General features: G+C 46.4%; 1 protein-coding gene across 1 annotated transcript; it reads left to right on the forward strand.

Moving 5' to 3' along the window:
• The first annotated feature begins 1,500 nt into the window (after positions 1–1,500).
• On the forward strand, positions 1,501–12,974 carry GTF3C4 (general transcription factor IIIC subunit 4). The gene is made up of 5 exons (XM_054998353.1): positions 1,501–1,887; positions 4,545–6,359; positions 9,027–9,157; positions 11,263–11,351; positions 11,660–12,974. Exons 1-5 carry the CDS (start codon positions 1,501–1,503, stop codon positions 11,722–11,724), a joined length of 2,487 nt encoding a protein of 828 aa, XP_054854328.1. The 3' UTR covers positions 11,725–12,974.
• The last annotated feature ends 3,342 nt before the right edge of the window (positions 12,975–16,316 follow it).

The raw sequence follows: 16,316 nt of genomic DNA on the forward strand, positions 1-16,316 counted from the left end.
GGACTCTTGAAAGCTTATATCCTGAAAATCTTGGTGGTCTCTAAGGTGCCACTGGACTCAGATCCAGCTTTCACTGAACGTTAAGAGCTCAGGAGTCTTCCTGGATCCTGATCTACATCTAGTTAGGAAGTTGACTCCCTATTTGCAGGTGCCTTACCTTGCTATGCTGATCCAAGCTTCAGTAACCCTGAGGCTAGACTACTGTCACAAGTTTTATGTGGGATGGACCTTGAAGATGATTCAGAAACTGCAGCTGGTGCAAAATGCAGCAGCCCATTTGTTATTCTGGGCAAGCAGGAAGTACCACATCACTCTTATTCTGAGGTCTCTTCACTGTCTGCCAATTAGTTTCCAGGTCCAACTCAAGGTATCTTTAATCTGTGTGACCTGAGGCCCGTATACTTGGACTGCCTCTCCTTCCATGTTCTTGTGCAGCAGCTTCATTCTTCACAGCAAGTTCTGGTGTCTGTAACCCTGTTGTCTACAGCATGTTCTGTGACAGTCTGAGCTCAAGCCTTTTCAGCAGCCGCCTCATGCCTCTGCAAGAGCCTCTCTTAAGGGCTCCTACCATTCTGCCTTTTCAGAGGCTGCAAAACAGAGCTATTTCTGAGATCTCTGGGAGCAGCCTGAGCCTGGGCAAAGCAGGAATTCCCTATTGTGGGGGGGGGGAGGGGGGGAAGGGGATGCTTTTATATCTGTTGTTAATGGTTGCTTTATTAAATTGTTTTTATATTGTTGCTGCCTGCCTTGGGTCCCAGGTACTCAGCAGATAAATAAACAAACAAACTTAACCAAATGGCATACGTGGCATCTATTGAGACTTGGCACACTGAGATGAAAAGGCATAGAAATATTTGTTTATATTAATATAAAATATTTATTTCTTTAAATGTAAACAAACCTCATTGCCTGCTGCCAGCTTCAAATACCTTAGGGTACAACTGGACCACGGTGTAAACGTTAGAAATACCAAACAGCACCCTGCTATGGACTCATGAAACACAATATAAAGTTTACTTGTAACCGTGCTTAATTGTCTGATACAAAATGTGCAGGCAGATCCAAATATCTGGCTAGCTCCAGCAAATCTGTGAAACAGGACGGCTAAGAATAGATCCTCTAAATCCAGAGGTAGTCTATCTCTAGACGCATGTTGTGGAGGCTGGAGGAGAGGAAAGTTTCACATCTGAGCGTACTTGGATAGGAGGTCACCAAGGAAACCCAGGGTTGCTACACAGAGGCAGGCAATGGCAAATCGCCTCTGCAGGTCTCTTGCCTTGGACACCCCAGCAGGGGTCGCCATAAGTCGCCATGGACTTGATGGCACTTGACTCCATCACCCCCTGTACTCCATATTCACTAGCTCAGGCATCGAATTAGACACCTCCCTGCACTCCAGTGGGGGGGTCCTTTTGCACAGCGGCGCGCTCAGGCTGTGGCGCCTCGACGCATGCGTAGCGTGCAGGGAACAGCGACGGCTTCTGTGGCGGCGGCGGCAAGATGGCGGCCGCTGCTGCTGAGGGGAGCCCGGCGGTGGGGCCGGTCGGCGGCCCGCCGCCTCTCTCTGCGGCCCCCGAGGGCGACGACGAGGAGAGCCCGGACCCGGAGTCTCCGACGGAGGCGGGGCCCAGCAGCGGCGGCGGCGCGGGCGGCAGCAGCAGCGCGGGCTTCCGCCTGACGGCGATGCGGCGAGACCCGGCGGTGCGGCTGCAGCACGGCGTGAGCGGCCTGGAGCCGCTGGCCTGGTCGGAGGACCACCGCGTGTCGGTGAGCACTGCCCGCAGCATCGCCGTCCTCGAGCAGCTCAGCGACATCCACAGCGGCGCCGCCGACCTGGTCATCCACCGCACGTCCGTGCCCGCTCCCGCCGACTCCTGTCACCTCAAGGTGGGCGCGGGCCGGGCCGGGCTCCTCCTCAGTGGAAACGGGTGGGCCGCGGGCTGGCTGGTCGTGTGGCAGCTTGTGGGACTCCCTGCCACAAAGCCGGGGAGCAGAAGGAGGTTCTGGCGGAGACTGGCTCAGCCGGGAGTGTTGGCGGTGGCGGCCAGATACAGACTCCGTCTTGCGAGGTAGTCTGTTGTTGATGCTCCAGTGCCCAGATACGGGCACGTTGGCCTCCTTTTGTTTAACGGACGCCGTTTTCTGTGTCGGGGGCTTAAACAGCTGAGCTGAGTAGGAGAGGCTCTGTGGAAGCAAGCCTCCACCCCTACGAGGTGAAGCTAACTTCTGAAAACCACTGACACAGGACTATAGATAGGGAGCTAAGGGCGAAAAATCACAGAGAACTTAATTAAGGGTTGGTGACTGGGGTACCGTGCCTCTACGTATTAGATGCTGATGAAAGAGAATAGGACAGGGCAATTGACTTTATGCCCTGTGAGCTTCCAGAGTCTTCTGGCAGGCCATAGAATGGAATGGAATGCTAGACTAGTCAACCTTTGATCCTGGCCTAGCAAGGCCATTCGCATTTATGCTGTTTAGTGTTTTAGAAGGTTCCGAATGTATTGTCTTTGTTATCATTAAGGCTGGTTCTATGATTTGGATCCTGTGGAGGATGATTTTTCTACAGTCCTCTTCTCCTCCTGCAGACCTTTGCATCCCTGCTATATTTAGGGGTCCCCATAGCTCCAGGAGCTGTGCTTAGTTGTGGATAGAAATTACTTCCATCCACAGAGATCTTTGTACAACCAAACCTTTATCTTCATGTTATAGTTGTGTTGGGCTGATTGAAGCAGAGAGAATAATTGTTTGACCAAGGTCATCAGATGAATTCATGTCTGAGATCTGAACTCCAGATTTTCCAATTCACAACTCAGTCCAGCCACCATGCTACACTAGTCCCCCCTTCCGATTCATGCTGGGAAAATTTTGCTTGTTGTCAGATGCCTGTTAGTTATGCACCTGTTAATGGTACAGGAGTCTAGCCAGAATAAAAAAGGTAACAACGTTAAGACAGTAAATGATTCATCTGGAGGTAGGTTTGCCAGCTCTCTTACTGTGCCTTTAGCAGGAGCCTGGTATACACTGACTTAACATGCATAGAATGTCTTATTGTCTTTCTTTCCACAGCAGGAAAAAATGTCTGCTTATCAGGCTGCTGTTTAAAGGCACAGGGGCAGGAAAAGGTGGCAGTCCTAGAGAGACCAGGATGAACAAGGGAGGCAGATCGAGCATGAGGTGAGGACCGCCAAGAGAAGGTGGACAAAGGAGATACGTGAGAAAGTGCATTGAAGATTGCTTCATGCCAGCATAGTTGATATAAAAGGGAGCAATTTGCTGTATGTGCATAGTCAGTCTGTGCATGTCGCTCTGAGAGGTCTTCAGTGACTCCCCCTTCTCTGTCAATGTGTGCTTAATGGCTGTCAGTCAAGGGTCATTGCTGTATGAAGTATAAATATTGATACAAGCCAGACACTGGATACTGAGAAAATGGGTAGTGTACTCACTTACTGTACTGCAGTTAATGGAGCTTCTTGAGAGTTGGGGGCAGCAGAAGGAGCCTTGCAGGACTGAGAACCATCTAGTGCAGCCCTGCAAGCCCCAAAGGAGAAGAAGAATGACAGAAGGTGCAGCAAGGCTCTTTGATAGTGAGAGGGGTAGCGAGGGCCCATAGTCTGACATGTATGGAGGACAGCAGTGAAGAAACTTGTGCCAGTATGACAATCTATTCACCACACAGCTCTGTGCTGTTTCTAGGTGTGGGTGTCCTTGGCTTGGATAGTCTTTGACTTGATTGAGACCTCTACTCTGGAGCTGGAAAAATCTTGTTGAGGTCTATAAAGCTCCCCTAGAAGAGGGCTTGACAAATCCCAGGTCACTGTGGCACCTGGAAATTTCATTGCAGCACCCAGTATCTTTAGTAATGAATTTATTGTAGTGTCTCTTAGTGAGAAGTACAAAGCTTATTTATAATTTCACATCAGAATACGTTTTGTTATATGGCATAAAAATCCATGTGCATGAAGACCTTGTCATTGATTGTTTAACTTTATTCAGTGGAAGTAGATGCATTCATTCCTTAATTAATTGCTTTTTTTGCTGGCTCCAGTATTCAGTTAAATAGAGCCTTTAAAACAAGAAAGGAATTATCAGAAATAGGGGAGAACTTGGGCTAGGTTTAGGAGGGTTAGCTTTTTGTTGTGGCAGTATCAAGTAGGTCTGTCCCTATGTTTATATACAAAACTTTTGTTATAGCTGTAATAAAATCATAGGAAACTGTGAAGAGGTTAGGATTAGGTTTTGTAGTAGCAATAACTAGAAAAGATGGTAATTCATATACAAAACACTGAGTACTGACAAATCAGCCTGGCCCCTAATTTTTTGGGCTGGCTCCTAGAGCCAATGAAAATTTGTCATGGGGTGCTGTAGCAAACGCAGTAGGGAGTCAGAAGCAAAAGAAGAGATCTACAGCCTGAGCTTTCCTCAAGTATGATGCGTGCTGGTATTTGCTGAAGGGGGCTTCAGCAATCAAAAGCTTATTTGTTCATCTTTAAGGTAGTCATAATATTTGAAAGTTCATATTTAATTTTCCATTTCTTTTTCAGGTTGGATCCAGAAAAGAAGTTGCTGAATGTAAGGAAAAGTTTGCAAGTTCTAAAGATCCCACAGTAAGCCAGTCATTCATGTTAGACAGGGTGTTCAATGCTGAAGGGAAATCACTGCCATCTCTGCGAGGTTTCCGATACTCCAGCTGGTCTCCACTGGGCTGTGATGCAAATGGCAGGTGCCTGTTGGCAGCTTTAACAATGGACAACAGACTGACCATCCATGCAAACCTGAACAGGCTGCATTGGGTGCAGCTGGTTGACTTGACTGAGCTTTATGGGGAGCGCCTGTATGAGAACAGCTACAAGCTTTGTAAGGGTGAAGCTCCCCGGGGAGATTTAGGGGATTTCTCTGAATTCCAGAGAAGGCACAGCATGCAGACGCCGGTGCGCATGGAGTGGTCTGGGATCTGCACCACTCAGCAGGTGAAGCATAACAACGAATGCCGGGATGTGGGCAGTGTGCTGCTGGCAGTAGTCTTCGAAAATGGTAACATTGCCATCTGGCAGTTCCAGCTTCCTTTCGTGGGCAAGGAGTCCATCACGTCTTGTAGTACCATAGAGTCAGGAGTAAGTTCCCCCAGTGTCTTGTCGTGGTGGGAATATGAGCACAACAACCGCAAGATGAGTGGCATAATTGTGGGGAGTGCTTTTGGGCCAGTTAAAATCCTCCCTGTCAACCTTAAAGCAGTCAAAGGCTACTTCACACTGAGACAGCCAGTGGTTTTGTGGCAGGAGATGGACCAGTTGCCAGTCCACAGTATCAAGAGCATTCCTCTTTATCATCCTTATCAAAAATGTAGCTGCAGTTTAGTGGTGGCTGCAAGAGGATGTTATGTTTTCTGGTGTCTTCTCTTGATATCCAAAGCCGGCCTGAATGTTCATAACTCTCACGTGACAGGGCTCCACTCTTTGCCGATTGTCTCCATGGCTGCAGACAAACAAAATGGCACCGTTTACACGTGCTCTGTTGATGGGAAAGTAAGGCAGCTGATTCCCATCTTCACAGACATTGCATTAAAATTTGAACACCAGTTGATAAAGCTGTCTGAAGTGTTGGGCTCTGTGAGGACTCATGGGATTGCGGTGAGCCCATGTGGAGCGTACCTGGCAGTCATTACCACCGAAGGCATGACCAATGGCCTCCACCCCATTACCAAGAGCTACCAGGTTCAGTTTGTAACTCTCAAAACGTTTGAGGAGGTGGCAGCTCAGCTCTTGGAATCTTCTGTCCAAAATCTTTTCAGGCAGGTTGACTTGACAGACCTTGTCCGCTGGCAGATCTTGAAGGATAAGCACATCCCACGGTTCCTACAAGAAGCCCTGGATAAAAAGATTGAGAGCTTTGGGTCTACTTACTTTTGGAGGTTCAAATTGTTCCTCTTGCGGATCTTGTACCAGTCCTTGCAGAAGACCCCCTCGGAGGCCTTGTGGAAACCTACGCACGAGGACACGAAGGTTTTGATTGTGCACTCTCCTGGCACGGAAGAGCATCTGCGAGACGAGCGGCCTTCAGAGCAGGGCGGCAAGCGTAAGCCGAGCGAAGCAAGCCGAGGAGAGGACGGGGATGATCCGGCAGATGACTCACTTGCTCACTCAAGCGACAGAGGAGGGCGGGAGCCCATGGAAGAAAAGCTTCTCGAAATCCAGGCGCAGATTGAAGCTGTTGAGATGCATTTGACACGGGAACATATGAAACGGGTGCTGGGCGAAGTCTACCTGCACACGTGGATCACAGAGAACACCAGCATTCCCACGAGGGGGGTGTGCGACTTCTTAATGTCCGACGACAGCTATGATGACAGGACGGCGCAGGTGAGTGCCTTCGGGGGCAAGAGTGGGAGGGCGCTCTGAAAATGGGGAGAGTAGCAGCGGGTCAGGAAGGCGCCTTGTGCCAGGGTGGAGGACGTTACATGTCTAAGTCTTAGCGCCGCAGGAGGGAGCTTGCGAAAACAGCTTGGTCCAGTGGTAAGAGCACGAAGCGGCCTTCGCTGCTGCTTATTCCCAGTTTGAAATACTGTGAGAGGCTCACGGGCAGCAACAGAATCAGCCCATGAGTGAGCACAGGCAATAGTTACTGCTATGCCTTGGCATATAAAAACATTAAAAGTGATGTTGAGTTGCGTGGTTTTAATGTGTCCACTCTATTGTGGTTTATTTTTCTAAAAAGTAAAACAATAAAAATCAATAAAATAGATCTTATAGCATAAGGGAAAAAAAGAAAAAATAGTTCCATGGAGCTTTAAAAAGGAAAAAAGAAACACATTTATTTACTTACTTAATTTATGCCCTGCCTCTCTCTCCAGTGGGGACCCAGCGTGGCTCATATTGTTCTCCTCTCCTCTGTTTTATCCTTGTAACAACTCTTGGGGGTAGGTTAGTCTAAGGCCACGTCGCTGGGGCCCAAGGGCACCCACAAGATTCCACCACAGTGGGAATTTGAACCTGGACCTCCCAGGTCCTAGTCGGGCACTCTAACCACTACTCCTCTGTAGCAAATCCAAAAAAAGCAATCATGAGAGAATCATGAAAGATACATAGTACACATTAGAATGTACGTGCAAGTGATCTGACACATAATCACACATAGGAGTCCATTCGCTTTAAGAGTCTGTGTCCTTCCAGGACAGAAAATGTAATCCCGCTGTTGTACCCGGCAACGTGTTCAATTTTTACGGTGAACTCCTGGTCTTCCAAGACCACCTCTGAAATTCGTAGTTCGATTTCTTCATCGTTTGCAGCCATTGTAAAGATGAGTGCTCTCACAAATCAGGTGTGAGTTTGTCCAGAGCCCACACAATTGCTGAATCCAGGGAAACCCTGACTTGCCTCTTGGTCTTTGGGAGTTCCTTATTCTGGACTGCCTCTACCTTGTCCCTCATCAGAGGGATGTTCTCACTACCCACTCTGCATCCTAAGTAAATCACCGCCAGCATCCCAAACTGACACTTGTACAGGTTGATGGCAAGTCCTGCCCCATGGATGGCACCTAACACTCTTGCTAAAAGTTCCAAGTTGTGAATCCAATTCCCTGCTAAGAATCACAATGTCAGTGTAAACCACTGCAAATTCTGGCATGCCACTGATCGGGTCATTGGTCTTTTAGTGGTGGCCCACAGCCATAAATAAGTTATTTGCAGTGGCACAACAGTCTGTGGGAGTGAAAAGGCAAAAGATAGACAGGCTGAGGAACTGGGAAAGAAAAGGAGAAAGAGAGAGGGCTGATCTAGATAGATGCAGAAATGTGGAAAGATAATATAGAGGTTAAAAATGAAACGTGGGGCAAAAACAGGTGCATAGTCCTGAAGAGATTTAAGGGCATTGCCTAGATAACTGGAGCAAGTTGATGCCTCCCCCCAAGCTTTTGTGTCTTTACTCACTCACTAGATGTGGTAGTACTGTCAGGAGAGAAATTCCAGCACTCACAGGAGCAAGAATTGCTTGAGATCCTATGCCCCTAGACAGCAAGAGATGCCCGAACGTAGGAAGCTGCTTTTTCCCATATCAGACCTCTGGACCATCTAGTTCAATACTGTTTGGGCTGGCAGCAGCGCTCCAGGATTTCTGAACAAAGGAGGTCTTTCCCAGCACGTGTTCTGTGAAATCCTTCAGCTGTAGAGGTCAGGATCAGGTTCTGACCTGTCTACATCCAGAGGCCTTGAGGACTGCCCCCCCGCCCCGCCCCCCGGCCCCAGCCCACCCTGAATTGGAAGAGGTTATGTGGCAGTGAGGAAATAACTTTGGTTTTCAATCTGCTTCTCTCCTCTTCCCCCATTTACTGCAAATCATACATTGAGTTCCCATTGGTTCATTATGGACTCAGAGAATTGTCATCCACTGCTGTAACTATCCAAAAATTATTTTCTGTAAGCCTCAGAAAATTTCTGGTAGCCAGTGAGGTGCTAACTAAAACATGAGAATCCCTTCCTTCTACCTGTTGATATGTAGAGTGTATGTTCCTCAGGGCAGACATCTTTGTGTTTGTTTGCTGATGTTACTCTGCAAAACGCCATGTACATAAACAACAATAGGCTCCCAAATAAATATATTGTGCAGTTGCCTAAATCCTGTATTTTTCTACAGATATCTAAAGTAGCTAAGGCTTGAAACACGCCTGACATACGAAAGAGTGTTCAAAAATACTGTATCATGTTCTCTGAGTGGTAACAAGTGCTTTGAGCCAAGGCTTCTCTCTTTCAAGTTCCCTTCAGCCATCAGTTCTTTGTGAGTTAGGGCAATTAAGTACCGCAGACTACTTGAGTGGCACATGGAGAAGTCACTCACTCTGCATTTGCAAGCCCCAGGTGCCTGCATTGCCTTTTCATTCCGTTGCATTTAGTTTTAAACAGGTTTGGGCTTTTGCATCTTGCGTTCTTTAACGCCCCCCCCCTCCCTGCCCCACCCGGTCTCTTGTGACATTTTTCGGCAGGCAGCTGTCTCTTCCTATGAACGCTGCTGCTGACTGCTGCTGTGTGTTCCCAGGTGCTGATTGGGCATATTTTAAAGAAAATGAACAAACAGACTTTCCCAGAGCACTGCAGCTTGTGCAAAGAGATCCTGCCCTTCACAGATCGCAAGCAGGCAGTTTGCTCCAGTGGACACATTTGGCTCAGGTAAGCCACATTTCAGTGAGGTGAGGTCTCTCTCATGGACTGAGGGAGGAGGGGGAGCTGTGACAGGGAGTTTCAAACGGCAAGGGGAACAAAGGGAAAGAATCGTGTTGTCCGTTCTTGCACAGGAAGATCAGCAGGTTGGTGAGGGGCCTCTCGGTCCTGGGAGTGCTGGAGCGGGAGGCCCTGTTCTGCGGGCTGGCAAAGCAGCTTCGTCTGGGACAGCTGTGTTCCCGAGTGCCTCACGGGCTGCATGTGGTTCACTTCCCCTGTCTCCCCTACACCTGATATACATGGAAGACATCCACATAGGCTCTCTTTCTCTCTCTTTGGAAGTCATCTGGGAATACGTGAGCATTAAGTATCAGTGGGCTTTTCTAAAGATTTATCAGCCAGGGACCTGTTATGACAGGCTAATACATCTTACACATGTTGAATTTTTGTAAAATGGTTCGAGTTTTATTTATTATACTAGGATTTTACTGGCTTTGTATTTTTTTTAAGTGTGATGTGAATTGAAGTGATGTGAAATTTTGACCTGCAAGCTTCCATCGGGACCCAAGCTGACCTGATGGATAAAGTATAAATTCAGTAAATAAAATGAAAGGTATAATTAAAATGACTTTAAGAAGAATAGTCCTGTCAAACTGCAGGTACTGGAGATGAGTGTTCATCTCAATTATTCCATTGCATGGCTGCACTTAAGCAGAATGGAGGGTCAGGCACTTGCTTCCAGATGGTACCAAATACTGGATCAGCAGTGTTAGGAGGGTTAATTGTGTTTCATATAAACTTCAGGAAGAAAAGAGGTGTTCTGTGTTACTGTACCTTGTATTTTTAAAAAGTCATCTGATTTACTTTTAGATTGTATTTGCTAAAATGTCTTGAAATTCTGTACCAAAGTAGCTTAGATAGGCACTGAAGCCTCTCTGTGAACCAGCGGACATATTATTCGCAGGTTACCTGGAGTCTGTCGGGAGTTGGCAAGATCTAAATACTGGTTATTATAGGGTTAATGCATTTGTTTTGATCTTGAGAGACCTAACCCGGAAGTATACCCTGGCTTAGAGTCAATCCTATTTAGAAACTATAAAAGGGTTAATTACCAGCTGGATGCTGTTCGCAGGTGCAGATGTAAGCGTGCAGCCTTACTACTTTAGAGCTTCGTTACTTTCGTTCTCTGATAGCTAGCTACTTGTATGTATGATTTCACTTACTTGTTTATTGATATATTGACCTAATTTTGCTGTTATAGACTGTCTTTCCAACAAACACACACACACCCTACCTACCCCCATGAAAAGAGAGCAGAATGAACTCAAAGCAGCACACATGCACACACAGCCCCACTCCCCCAATGAAAAAAACAGTGAACTCAAAGCAGCACGCACACACACAGAAGCCCCTGAATGAAATGAAAGCAGAATGAACTCAAAGCAGCTTTGCCTCTGGAGAGCCGTCCCCAGCAGCTCTGCGCTCTCTCTCTCTCTCTCTCTCTCTCTCTCTCTCTCACTCACTCACTCACTCACTCACTCACTCATGGAAAAAAAAGAATGAACTCAAAGCACCTAAGCCTTCTCTGGAGAGCCCGTGGGGCTGAAGGAGGAAGGAATCACATGGGCAGATTCTAGAGCTGCTGAAACAGCGTTCCAGAGCATTCCCCCGCAAAAAAAAGTCCTAGCCATGACATACAAAATGTTATTTTAACCAGCAAAAGTCTGACTTCTGCATCCAGAGCTAAATTTTGCACTTTTTTTGCCCTCCTCTGGAATCGGGATATACCAAAGTTCTGTGTGATCTGTGTGTCTGTTCTAGTTTTGCACAGTCCAAGTGACATCAGTTGTGTTTGCTGCTATATGCCAATAAAGGCTAACTTGACTTGACTTGACTTGACATCAGTTGTGATCTACATTTACTTCTGACTTCTGTTCAAAATATTCTTTGTCTTGGTACTGTCTTTTAATTTGGGGGGGGGGGGCTCTGCAAGCCACTTTGAAAATATTTTATTGAGAGGCAGGGCTGCTGCAGGTGTGTGTAATGGCGAAGAAACTAAGCCTTGTTTGCATGGTACTTTGTGACGTCCCATTCTCACTCTGCTACCCTTGCAGATGCTTTCTAACCTATCAGTCCTGTCAGAGCCTGGTCTACAGAAGATGTCTGCTTCGGGACAGCATCGCCCGGCATCCAACCCCAGAGGGTGAGGTCTTTGTTTTAACTTGGAGGGGAGAGGGGTTATGCTGTAAAATCTGGCAGAATACCAGGACTGCAGACTCTGCTCCAAAATGCATCAGATTCAAGCTGTAATTCCTTCTTCAGGTGCAGAAGTCTCTTCCAAACACCCCTAGTACCAATTGGATCTATTTACCCAACGCTTTTGTTAGCTGTGACTTTCAGTCCTTTTATTTCAAAACACATAGACATCTTATCCAGGCAAACTGCTTTAAACTTTGTGTTGTCTCCCACCCCCCACCCCGAATCTTTCAACAATTTCTTTTCTTTTTTCAGATCCAGAGTGGATCAAGAGGTTATTGCAAGGCCCTTGTACTTTCTGTGACTCTCCTGTTTTCTAGAGAACGGCTCATGGTGAAGATCTGCAAGTTACTTTCTCGAGGGCACGAATCACCATCCAGTCTGAGAGCTGCTGGAGGGTGCAGGCGTGTAGTGGCTCAAGGGGGAATTGTCAAATAGAACTGGATGAGCTGAGCAGCAAAGGGGTGCTGTGTCCCATTTTCAGCCTGAGAGGCAGCAAGGCCTTCTCAGAGTCAGAGCACTGCAGCATAACCCTTTGGAAACCATTCTGCTTCCCAGCCCCTCCTAGATGTGGGGGCCCTCTTCTTGTGTCCTTTGGGCACATGGGGTCTTGACAGCAGGCTGAAAGCCCTCATTGTGAACTGCTGCTTGGTGGATCAGCAGGATACCAGCTGCAAAGCTTCGTGTGCAAGTGAGCTTTGAAAAAGCATAGGCACTTGCTGTACCAGAGACTATTAAATTATTAGAAATAATGTGTGGTTTTAAAAAATATTTTAAGATGTCTTGCATGCCAGTGGTACTCATGAAAGAAAAGTTGGCTATTTTGCTACTGTTGTTGTTACCAAGTCCTGGGGCTACTGGGGGTTCTTTGGAGGAATCTTCAGGAATCTCTGTGCCAAATACCAGGTGTGAAGTTTTAAAGGCTTGATTAAGCTATGTTAGCAATGAGGTAAGTCATGCAGTTGGATGCCCTAGGCTAAAATTTGGAACATCTGATATTTTTAACTCCCAGTGATTTTTCTTTCTCTTCCAGACTAGATCTGTCATATAATCACCTCAGATCTGATGCTGATGCATTGTACCCTTCCAGTCTTTTTGAAAAAATTATGTCTACACTATGCCAGGAGTTTCCCCCTTTCCTCCAGTTGCAATGCCACTTGTAGACTGAGACATTCTTTGTAGCGTTGGGATGGGGGGCAGTAAATACGTTAAAAATGAAATGGAGTTAGTCAAAGTTCTGTAGCAGTTCACTCTATGAAATGAGAATATCTAGCCTGGTAATGAACCCCCCACAAAATCAGTTTGTTCTTTCAGCCTCACTATTAGGTTGATTTACACATATGGGAAACTGTTGTGACAGAGGTGGAAACCAACACCACATTGGACTGCAGGCAGGGGGTGACATTTTCCATGCTTTCATTTGTAAGTTTTTTTTAAAAGCAAAATGCTCCCTGCCAAGCAGGTGGAGGGGCTGAACTGGCTCCTTCCTCTCCTCGCTGCAAGGTATGTTCTTGAAAGTAGGTTTTTAATGCTTTTTTCTGTAGGAGATGATTACAAAATGGTGGACTCCACCTACAGACTGAAGTGGTACAGACCATTCTTACTCTTGCCACACAATCTTGGCCAGTGAGGACCGTGTTCTTTATCTTGCTGGGGAAAATGTTTTCTGCTTGGACTGTTTGTGTTTGAGAAAGTCTTTCCATTTAATTTGGAGTCTGAGCTGATTTTTCCCGTTTTTTTTCCCTGTTCTTGAGCAAAATAATCCACTTAACAGCAGTGGTGGATTTTTGACGGCAGCTTTTGCTCATCCTGTTCATGGAAACACAAGAATAGTTTGCTGGAAAATAAGTTGGAAGAGACCTCAGAAGCTGGCTAGTTAATTTATAATGTATTTCTGGATCCTCTTGGGATTTGTTACTGAGGCTGATATTTTCACCATCCTGAAGCCATTCCTTCCAAGAAGATTTTAAGGCTGTAGGTTTAGGGGGACGTGATTCTCTTCAGATGTAAGAGGGCCACAGACACATACATAATCACCGTACTAGGCAGCCACATCTGTCTTAAAGAACCTCAGATAAGAAGGAGCAACTTTTCCCATCAGTGTTGGAGAGCTACTGCCCGTTGAAACAGACATCATTGGCCAAGGCAGTCCAATTGCATGACTTGTTAGGAGAGCTCCAAGTGTTTATGGATATTCCCTACTGAAAATCAGACCTGCTGAAGGATCCAGTGCCGTTCCCAGAAATCATTTCTTCTTCAAGTCTTGCTGGTTGTTGGAGGCTGTTCATGGCCTAAATAGGGAGGGCCTGATAGTATGTATTAGGCAGTACACTGGGTTAATTGGATTAAAATGGTGTAAAAGGCTAATTAAATATTGAGTGATGTGTTCTTGCTTGGTAAGAGGAGCAAGAGAAGGCAGCAGACAGAGCTGAATCCCCATCAATCAACACCATCAAAGAAATTCAAACTGCCACAATAGAGCAAGGGGGAGGCGGGGGGGGGGTCACACACAGGCCAAGCGCAGCACCAAAACTCTTACAAGAGAGATTTCAGTTTCTCATTTCTGAATCCAAAGAATCTCAACTTTATATTTTTTCCTTCCAAAATTCAGTTTCTAGCACTCGTGGCTGCAGAAAAATCTCACCTAATCTAAGGTGACAAGGGGAAAAGCCATTATGCCCCCAGAAATAAGTAAGAGAGAACCGCTCCAGTCTACTTCTTTAGCTGTCTTGAGGCGAGTCTGCGTGTAGATCCTTTAGGGGCTGATTTGAGAATAAGACTCTTCAGGGGTTCCAATGAGAACAAGACTCTGCAGAATGAGTGTTGTTCTGCATTTGCTGCATGGATGAAAACTTGCACAAGTAAGCTGAATTTGGCCTTTCTGACAGGGCCTGTGTCTCAGTTAATTCAGCTACAGACCCCTGTGTGACCCCATAATGCCCGGCCTGGCTGCACAATATGTATGATCGCTTGCAGGAAGCGAAGCCCTTGCATTCGAGTGTACTTCGGGCTAGGGATGTCACCACCCAAATTCTCCCATGGTGAAGCTCAAAATCCAGGAACTAACATCAAGAGATCGGGGCCAGCATCCATTCGGGCTGGCACTTCAACTCTAACCATGGGCAGCCACATTCTCCTAGGAATGAGTGAAAAATGGAGGTAGCAAAGCTCTAGATGTAACTTTAAAATGGAATTGTAACCAGACAAAATTGGGGGTACTGCAGAAAAGGGGAGCCAATGGAATCTACTCTAGTTCGGCTGTGTTCCTGTTACACTGTACAAGGCATAACACCCTGCAAAGCATCAGCCGTCTTTCATTTTTGATACTGTGTTCAGTTCCCAATGTGTCAAAACTGGGCTTTTAAAAAAATTAACGAGATTTCTCACCAGCTTCTATTTTCTTAAAGGAGAAGAAACTTGCTCGCTTTTATGAGTACTAGCAAAATGTCCACCATTATGTTGGCTGGAGTAAGGGTGTGGACAAGTGTATATTATAAGGGCCCTGCTGTGTGTGCGTGGATTTGCATCTCTCCCTGCTGGATTCCTGTCCGTGAACATCAGGTCATCCAGTGTCAAGGGCAGAGGGCCATGTTGACATGCCAGTGCCTTGACAGGCTGTGTGCTGTTTTCCGTAAGAGTGAATGGCACTATATGCTTACATGGAGAAAACTAAGGGATACACTACTAAAGGACACCATTGTGGTAGCGGTTGCATCTGGCCATAGCCCCTGGTGACTCTTAACAGCATTCCCACCTGCAAAGCTGCATTCTTATTCTTTTTGTGGGTTGTATTAATGTGAGAGGACATCTTGGAACTAGCTTCTATATACCCAGGTGAATAACCACTTCATTGCACAAAAGAACCGAGCTCTTGTTGCTTGTGGCTGGGAGGGAGGGAGGGTCCTTGCTTGTGTTAAAATAACTGTCGAGATCTTTCACCACTGAGATGTCGTCTCCAATTGAATGAAATGTGGGAGGCTGGACTGAATGACAAGGAGCCAGAAGGAAGACTTGACTATTTTCTCATCCTGCTCGGGGCGGGGGGGGGGGGGGAGATGCCTTGGAGGGGCAAATGCAACAGTTGAAAGTTGGTCATGTAACTTTACAGCATGAAGCCAGAAAGAAAGGGGTGGGGAGAACCAGAAGTGCAGTGAAATCTCCTTGTGAATTACCTCCCGTTTGAATACTTGGTTTCTATTTTTTTTTCAGGATTAAAAAAAGATGTTAAATTGTATAATAAAAGATGTAAACATCCCAGACGATAAGTTTTGAGGAAAGAAGTCACTGAAGATTGCATCACTTCACATAATATCTGCCAATTTGGCAGAAAGAGAAAACACATACTTGTCCAAGCACAGCAATCGAAAGATGGGTGGCATCACTGTGGGAAGTGCTTTTGGGCCAGTTAAAGTCCTCTCTGTCAACCTTAAAGCAGTCAAAGGCTACTCAGCAGTGAGGCAGCGGTGGGGGTTTTCTCTTAGTTTCGCAAGACACGGACCAGTGTTAATTCTCATCCTTATCAGAAATGTAGTTTAATGGCGTCTCTCAAGATCTGTAACCAGCCTGAGACCTTGTCGATTTTTAAACGTAACTAATTGCAGCTGTGTGCCACTCTTGTATTTTAAACACTGTTGCAATAAAGAGGTCTGATTTTCATTCCTTAATCTGGTTGGGACTTTTCTACCTGAAAATGTTTAAAATATCCGGGTTTGGTAGAGAAGAAGCCTTCATTAAATAGCAGTGTCCCCTATCAAGCTGCAGGAACTGAGGCAGCATCAGGGAATGGACTGGTTCTTTGCATTTTCCACCTACCTTCTGGTTCATACGTTACTGTGAATATCCCTGCTGTATAGAGGGGCTGCTGCCTTTTGTTAACCACAAAACATAATCCAGAGAACGTGTTTTGTATATG

Source organism: Eublepharis macularius, chromosome 14, assembly GCF_028583425.1.
Source record: "Eublepharis macularius isolate TG4126 chromosome 14, MPM_Emac_v1.0, whole genome shotgun sequence".
Taxonomy (NCBI): Eukaryota; Metazoa; Chordata; class Lepidosauria; order Squamata; family Eublepharidae; genus Eublepharis; species Eublepharis macularius.

Excerpts from the sequence above, each read along its gene's own strand:
- GTF3C4 (XM_054998353.1), top strand. The coding sequence starts at position 1,501 with ATGGCGGCCGCTGCTGCTGAGGGGAGCCCGGCGGTGGGGCCGGTCGGC. Across the intron at positions 9,158-11,262 it reads AGTGGACACATTTGGCTCAG|ATGCTTTCTAACCTATCAGT; the intron begins GTAAGCCACATT and ends CTACCCTTGCAG. Across the intron at positions 11,352-11,659 it reads CCGGCATCCAACCCCAGAGG|ATCCAGAGTGGATCAAGAGG; the intron begins GTGAGGTCTTTG and ends TTCTTTTTTCAG.